General features: G+C 29.6%; 1 protein-coding gene across 1 annotated transcript in view; it reads right to left on the reverse strand.

Moving 5' to 3' along the window:
- The window catches only part of LOC105620023 (voltage-dependent calcium channel type A subunit alpha-1-like), a 67105-nt gene that overhangs the window by 29490 nt on the left and 28361 nt on the right, over positions 1-9254 (reverse strand). Inside the window, exons 13-16 of the mRNA XM_012201535.1 lie at positions 8370-8975; positions 7752-8097; positions 7207-7371; positions 1838-1948 (exon numbers count right to left, since the gene is read on the reverse strand). Of these exons, the coding sequence (XP_012056925.1) occupies positions 1838-1948; positions 7207-7371; positions 7752-8097; positions 8370-8975 (1228 nt within the window). The remainder of the gene's footprint in view (positions 1-1837; positions 1949-7206; positions 7372-7751; positions 8098-8369; positions 8976-9254) is intronic.

The following is a 9254-nucleotide window of genomic DNA, read 5'->3' on the forward strand; positions in this document are numbered from 1 at the left end:
GAGAGAGAGAGAGAGAATTAAGAAGAAATAAACAGAAAAAGCAAGAAAGAAAAACTGAAACAAAACTGAAAATAATCCGATGTAAGATTTATGTTCTCAATTCGTCATGTAGAAGTATATTCATGAGTGCCATATGAAGGTGTATGATGTACGAATTTTTATGTCTATGTATTTGTATGTGTAACTGTTAACTTTCTATGTAAGTATATGTTAAATTATAAATTCTAAAAACGCATTTATGAATATTATATTATAAGCTTAATTACACATTTTTTATCAGATACAAAACGTAATGAAAATACAAAATATTTTCACGGAGACTCACTTGAATATTTAATATTACGATCGAATATTTGTGTGTGTGTGTGTGTGTGTGTGTGTGTGTGTGTGTGTGTGTGTGCGCGTATATGTGTGAACAATCGATAGATATCTATATTTTGCAAAAATTCGATTATAGCTTAAATTTTTTTCTGTTTTTTATATAAAATCTATGTAATTAGCTTATTGTAATAATGGGATAAAAAAGAGTTAATATTATAAAAACACAAAAATTAACAGAAATAAAAAATGCAATACTAAAATTACAATTAATGATTTAATCCCATTATTATGTGTTCACTGTAATTATGAATGTAAGAAACTGAGAAGATTTTCATTATCTTTGATCGTAGCGTGTTTCATTATATTTGATTGTATTTAACATATGAGTAATAAATATATTGCATAAAATTCTAAAATTTTTTTTTAATGAAATAAATACAACTCTAATTCAATTATATTGATTGTGTCTGCTGTGATCTTTATATTAAATACAAAGTTTCACAGTAATAGCCACAATGAACAAAAAAGTATAAAATTTACTAAATGAATAATATAGTTTAAAAGCAGATGACAGATGATGAAAACTGATGAAAATATTGTATTTTTTCAATCTATCGAATTTTCAAAAAAGAAATTCGAATTTGGAAGTAAAAATAAAAAAGATTGAGTGGTATTTAAATCTTGAGTCTTTCCAGATTGTCTTGAAGCTCGATCACGTGTACAATATACTAGAGCTGAGCATTTTTTGTATACTAAAGCAGACTTCATTGATACTATCTCAAGTAGAACAACAAGTATGAGTAATGATAAAAAATCTTTCTATCTAGATCTTGCAACTAATCCTTGCACAGAGGAGCACGAAAAATACCATTCTAGTTCTATCGAGATACATATCTATATATTCGTACGAAGGTATATCGAAAAATGGAAATGCTACAACTACTCCGACAGCATCTAGTGCTCTTCAGCCCTGCGCGCAGAAAGTTCACTAAATAGTATATTCTGTATGAAGAGGTACACGCGTGAAATAGAATATATACACGGATGTCTCCGGAGTATCGAAAGTATTCCGATAAGTTATATTGCTACATCGGTTCTCACGAAGAACTACTTATAATTATCTTCTAACAAGTGGTACTTACTGGGCGACGCGAAAAATAACTCTCTCGTGATGTTCTTCCACATTCCATTGTTATTAAAACTGTTATAGAAATTTTATCACTTTAAATTGTTTTAAAAATTTATTTCTAATTTTTTCTGATTTTTATTGATAAATTAACGTTACGTACACAAAATATGTTCAACACCAAATTATTTCAATGTTTATTATCTCAATAACATCAATAATATCAATTCTTTCAGCAGCGAGAGATTTCTGGATTTCTTCAGGCTTCCAATTTTAGGGAACAATCACGAGAAGCAATCTTTCACTCGACTTAGTCTCGAATTAAATCTCTTTACTTAGAATATATTGAATTCGATGAGAGAGAGATGTTTGGCAATATATGGAGCCTACCTTCACGCCGAATGCTGCGATCTTCAGTACGCACTCGACAGTGAATATCCCCGTGAAGAACATGTTCATGTACTTCAGCATGTTCTCGTACGAATCGCTTTGCTGATAGAACTGCAATGCATACACTGACAAACACACAGTCGAACAGACAGACATACGTACGTACAAGTTTAATCGTATGTCTCGCTTTTTTTTCTTTGCTTTTTTTCGGCATAACCTTCTTCCTTCCCTTGACCATCATGGGTGAGGACGAAAGAAGTGGTTCTTTCCTTTTTTTTTTTACGAAATTCTGTGCACCGATACATGAACATTCTGTGCTGCACAATATATATTGTAAAACGGGGTAAACGGGGTAACAGCACCAGCAAGATTAACTATTGTCTTAAAAACAGAATGAAGTACACTGTGAAACCGTCAAATATATTAAATAAAATTTATTATTTAATATATTATTTAATATATTAAATAAAATTTAGTAATTTTCTCCTGTTGATTAGAAATTTCCAACCATGGTCAATAGAATCAATTTACAATTAGTGTTTAAAAATTCAAATAATTTTATATAAAACATGATTATACATATAAAAGAAATTATACGATCTGTATTCTTTTACACAGAATTAATCTTGCTGAAACATTATCACTTTTCATGCCATTTTATTCGCATAGCGCTGTAGAAATTGCAACAAATACAGAATAATGTCAAATAATGTCAAAATAAAATTTGTCGAGGTAAGAATAAAAAAATATAAAATAAAATTTCGAATAAATCGCGTTCTGTTCGAGAATGATTCGCGGGTCATGTTATGTGTCAGCTTTTAGGTATCACGAATTGGTACACAGTTTAGTCGTACATAGGTACGAAGTGTAAGATAAAGTGCGAGAGATACACGAAAAATTACGTATATGTAAAAAGTAATGATGTACGCCTATATATTCGTAGAATGTGGGGAGGGAGATATTTTTTTAACGTCGTCGAAACTTATACGTGTACAATTCAATCGGTATGCGTGTGTATTAAATGAAACGTTTGTTCTCTTACATTCCTGCGATATCAATTCGTCTTTCGACGAGTGTAGTGCATATATTAATTATGTATTACGTGGTTAATTAGTAACTGCACTTCGCGTTGTATATGTATCTATTTAATTGAACTATAAGAGATATCAGGCGTGTACTAGGATAACTAATGATCGACTGATCTTCTGGAATTCTGGATCAATGGATTATATGTGGGGAATTTTCTGAATGATGGACTCTATCAGACCCAATGAAGAAAAAAAAAGCATTTAATATAACCCAAGAAATTTCAGAAGACAAGATTTTTTTCCATGTTACATATTTTAAAAATTACAGCGACGAAGAAGGATCCAGTGGATCCAGATATTTTTTTTTAAGTACGTTATAAAAATTTATAGCAAACCTTATATAACTTTAGTTAGTTACATAATCTTATTCCTTAGATTTTAACTTCCTAAATAAAAAAAACCATTCAATTACATTAACCTTAAGTAAAGGTATATCAATTTAAAATGCACTATACTCTCAAATATCAATTAAGGAAATTTCGGAGCAAATACCAATCAGAGTTAAATATACACAAATTTAAACAATACATTTTACTTATACTTGTGAGATAAAAATTAAATCTAATTAAGTAAGTTAAAACTAAAACATTTAATATTGATGCAAGTGTTAAGTGAAATTTAAGTTTATCATTAAATCAATTGTAAAAAAATAAATCCTCTTTCTGTTATTGTTTTTTATGAAATTGTGGATCGTAAGTTGAGCATATACGAATCAGTGTCTGAAGAAACTAGTCGCAGAAACTGATAAAAATCGAAAAAAGAAGGAAAGAGAGAGAAATGATCGAAGAAACGTAAAATCGAATAAAGACACTTAAAGTGAATGGATTTCCGAAATGAAAAGAATGCAATTAACGAAGAAATCGTCAGAAATTACGAAACTTTACTTATATTTCTGCTTATATTTCTGCAATCTTTCTTTTTTGTACGAGGGAAAAGGAGAAACGTGCGAACACACGTCCCGTGCAGTGTATTTCTTGTCACTGTAAAACACATTTAGCAGATATATCTAATGTTGTTGCTATTTCATTCAGCTGTCAGTCTGAGCAATCTGTTTTGGCGACAGCCAGCATGCGACACGCAGTTTTGCACATGTGTGAGAAGTGCAGGTGGACACCCTATATGTATAAACATATATACATACATCGTATCAACCAATGTGTCGAACGAGAAGACAATTAATTATAATCCAAATACTAAACTGGTTAATTTGCATTAATAAGTAAATATATTATTAATACATTACATATTATTAATTATTATATCTGAGAAAGATTAAAATGATTAATTTTGTGATTTCAAAGTAAAACATCATTTAGACCCGATTCCACCAACGTTACTTTGACTTTAAGCAAAACTTAAAATTCTCTCTGTCTCGTTTTAAAGCGAAAGAGAGACAGAAATAGAGAGTTTTAAGTCTTTCTTAAAGACAAAGTAATGTTAGTGCAATCGGGCTTTAGAGATAAAAAAACTTCTTTTAACTATAAATCACAAAATATTAATATATTAATTATTCCAATCACAAGGGACAACATATTTTCACATAAAATATTATATACATAATTCTGCTTTTACTAATTTAATATTACTTTTTCTTTCATGAATTTTCCTTTAAAAAATTTCAAAAACGCAGAGCGTTTTTTTCACAAGAACAAAATGTTACTGTCTCCTCGCTTGTGTGCATATGTGCTGAGCAACGTGATGTTTCATTTGATACGTGCTCTTAAGACCAGATGCAGTGCGTGTGCAAGTAATCTGAATACATACTATGTTTTTTTTCAGGCAAACAGGTCCAACAAATCATATAATCGAGCGTTGCGTATGGATTCGAATTAGCCTAATATGTATATGTATGTAAATGTTTCTAATTCGATGGTTCTAATTTCAAGCTCAGGCTATGATCTCGTTTAAGAAAGACAGAGAAACGAGGATAAATATTCATCTCGTGCGTTCAACTGTATAAGTTATAGGAATTGAAAAGCAAATGAAGAAATTCACAATAAAATACAGGATTCGGTTCAAGACTGAAAGTGTGCACGAATCCGATTAATTTTGTCTCATGAATTTATATTTGTTTTATTCTAATAATAGTGGATTAATAGAATTTGAGAGTGAATCAAATTAAAGAAAAAAAGATAACGTAATTTGTGATAATAATATTTAATTATTAACAGTTGGACAACTAATAAAATTCAAAAAATAAATTCTTGATTTCTCGAGTTAACATTCAAATCAATTCAATCATTATTATTAAATGAAATAAACTATATAAATAGGACAATGTAAAAATTTTTTTATACTGTAACTATTGGTAATTATTAAATTAAGAAAAAAATTTTAGTTTCTAACAATTATTCAATCATTGTAAAATTTTTTAAAAGTTACAATTATTTTTTATTAAAAATTAATAAATATACTATTTCCTTTATATTATAAAAATTATTATTATAAATGAACACAACTGCTGTTAATAATGTAATTACTTTTATTCAGCTAAAAATTTAATTATTTGATTTTAAGTATATAAAAAAACGTTAAGTTAATTTACCATTTTAATACATTAAATTTTCAATTTAATAAGTTTTTAAAAAAATTATTATTATTACATTTTCACAATGAAAAAAAATTTGAATGTACAATATGTAAAATATATATACATTATATCATATATTTTTTTATTTATTTTATTATATGATCTCATATTTAACTATAAATTTAATTTTGCGATCTTGCGATACAAAATATTAATTTCATTTACACACTGCAAGTTTATAAATGCACCAAAAGCTATTACAATGAGTCTCAAAATTACATGTTGTAAATATGCACAAAAATTTTTTATAATATTAAAAATTTTTATGCATAATTACAACATTTTGTGCATAAAAGTATTATTATGAATATTGGTGTGCGAGAGACACCGGGATATCTCACTCGTACTAGTAACAAATGTGTGAGACAGCGAAAGGAGACCACGAGCAGGCATCACGCTTTCTCTCTCAATCATGCGCCTTGCATTAAGAACAGAATATCGGAGCGCCTCCCATTACTTTCTCCTTTTGCACTCCTCATCTCCATCGCGTTTCCAGTAACACGTACGTGTACGCTTCGGTACGAGTGTGTAGCGCCGCGCGCAGAACGCCAGGGGACATCATTCCTGCCGGTGTGTGTACACATATTCATAAAATATAAGGATGATACAGTTATACAAAGAAAACGATCAGAAAGTCAGCAGGTAAGAACAACAATGTTCTCGTAAGTATATAACGTAATATATAGCTATAGATATAGTACAGTTTTTCGATATTACGTATTTGGACGCGACATATTCTCGTTTCTTCGTGACATGATCTTCGTTATATTAACAAAAAACAAGACTTTGTTGATTAATTAAAGTTGCTGATAAACCTAATCTTATGTCAAGAGAATGCGCGGATATTAAATTGAGTTATTAAAAACGATAAATATCGCAGGACGCAAAGATAAACGAGCAATACATCGCAATACCAGAATTAAGGCATAAGTTTATTTTTAAGTAAAAAAATATGTCAAATTATTTCCTTCTTAAGAATGTATTATTGTTTTAACAAATAGAAAAATTATAATGAAAATTATAATGAAATTATACATTTTTTTTCTATATTGTATTTGAAAATAATACAAAAACTTTGGTGGCGATTTGGTAGAAATCTAAATTAAAAATTATTTTAATATGAAGTAAACATGTTTTTAAAAAATTAATTAAGATAAAATGAAAAAATTTTCACATAAACCATAAAATTATATTGCTAAATGTAAATCAGTATTTACTTTTATATACAGAAAATATAAATTTCCAATTTTAGTTCCAATTTTAGTACTTTATAGAGATTATACCTGATATACATCCTTAAGAAAAATATTTTTCTCTGGCTGAAAAATATTTTATCCTAATTTCAAATAAAGAAAATAAAGAACAGTTTCTCTTGTCTACGCATTTTAAAAAAAGAATAATAATTCGCACTTATGCCTCTTTTGATATAGAACCATGAAAAATCGAAAACAAGACTGGCTACGAAATTTATAAAAATCCTTTTGAGTTGCTTTTATTATGTTCGAAAAAATTTTTACAAATCTTGTTACGTATAAGTTTTGTTTTCGATTACTTGCATAAAAAGGTTCCTATTTCAAAACACTTAATTTTTTTCGTTATTCGCGTTTACTAATCGGGGAAAAAACTGATTAATCTGATTAATAAATCTCTCTAAAGAAATTGCAAGAGAGAGATCGTGATACAATACTTACCTTCATCATAAGCAATATTGCGTTCAATACGATGAGTATCATGATAAAATGTTCGAATGGCGTAGATATAACTATTCTCCAGATTTTGTATTTAATGCTATTCCGCTCCTTCGGCATATACCTCTCGAATGGACGAGCTTTTATTGTAAATTCTATACATGATTTCTGAAAGATTAACACGGAATTATCAATGTCTGCATTAATGTCTGTGCTAAAAAAATGCACACAGCACATATATTGTCTAAAATGTGACGAAGATAAAAATTAAAATAAAGAAAAAATTAAAACATAAAGAGTCAACAAAAATTGATATACATGAAAGAATATTTATATATTTAAATTGTTCATATATGGAAACAATTATTTAATTTATGTATATAATAATTGTATATATTAATACATTTTTCATTTAAAAAAAAACTAAAATTTTAATGACGCTTGAAGAGAAAGACTTCATATTTTTTAAAATTTATCCTTTTCATGAAGACAGCTAATGAAACGCACATAAAATTAATTCAAATGAAAAAATAGGTATGAAAAATTACCTGATTTTTATCGATTCCACCGTCCTGCAGTTCAGCTTCTCCCTGCTCCTGGAACATGATGATAATCAAAGCCACGAAGACGTTGACGAAGAAGAATGGAAAGACGATGAAATAGACGATGTAGAAAATGGACATTTCGATATGACTATTCTGGATAGGACCCTTGTTCTTATACGTGGCCGCCATCGAGTTTTGCAAGATCTGTGGCCAGCCTTCGCCGGTCTGGACAGCGAACAACGTTAGCATGGCCATTATCACGTTGTCGTAGTGAAAGTCCTGGGGTTGCCACTTCCGTGGCTCGAACTTCGGTAGTATATTATTCTTCTCGAAAACGAAGAAATGGCCACTGTCGCGAAAACAAAATTGATCTCCATTTCTACTGACATTTGTAAAAATATACGAGTAATTCAAGAATAAGTACGAAACAAAGAACTTTTTTTTTAGTTTCAGATTCATTTGCTCTTAAAGATATATTTATTTGCTTACTTATCAAAATCAAATGTTCTAGCTTTAATTATTATTAAAATGCACTAATATATATGTGTATTTTCTCCAAAATGTTTCTATTGATAAGTAGAAGTAAGAAGATCGAATAATATACTCAAATAGTATACTTACTTGCAATCCTCTTGCGTATACTTGCTCTCATCGGTGCAGTAGTAGAATTTACCGTTGAACAACTGCACCGCAATTACGGCGAATATGAATTGAAATAATATGTACACTATGAGAATGTTAATGACATTCTTGAGACTGTTCACCACGCAGTCGAACACCGCCTTGAGCTTCGGCACGCGCTTTATTGTCTTAAGCGGCCTGAGTACTCGCAGCACTCGTAGCGATTTGATGGTTGAAAGATTTTGGCTGGTAGAAGACTTAGAAGAGTGGACTTTGTCATCATTCTGGCTGACAGAACCATTAAAAAAGTAGTATATGTCAAAGCCGATTGACACCATAGCACATATCACTACGACTGCATCCATAATGTTCCAGAACTCGCGCAGGTATGAGCCCGGATGCAGTATGATACCAAGATCGATGATTTTCAGCACCATTTCGATGGTAAAGACGCTGGTAAATGCGTAATCGAAGTATTTGAGGATATCGTTTTGTTTCTCTAAAGGATTCTCGGCAGCCAGTGCGATACTTGATAACAATATCACCACTATTATGAAGAAGTCAAAATATCGAAAATTCACGACCCAATGGGCACCTCTTCTTATGCTGCAAATAGGCAATATGCTACAATTATTCTATTATTTCGACAAAAATAACAATCTCATTCTTAAAATAAAAAGATAATATATGCAATATAGTATTAAAATACATTAAAAAATATCAAAATAAATAATAGATAATTAATACGATAGATAAAAGATCAGGTGTCTGCTGCGCTTTTTAATTTATGTGTAAGTGTCATACAATTTTATTTAATAACATTGTAATTTATTACGGTGTTTAATATTCTTGGGAAGAATTTCCGAGCGATCAGATTATTATTAT

The sequence above is a fragment of the Atta cephalotes genome (genome assembly GCF_000143395.1).
Source record: "Atta cephalotes unplaced genomic scaffold scaffold00023, whole genome shotgun sequence".
Taxonomy (NCBI): domain Eukaryota; kingdom Metazoa; phylum Arthropoda; class Insecta; order Hymenoptera; family Formicidae; genus Atta; species Atta cephalotes.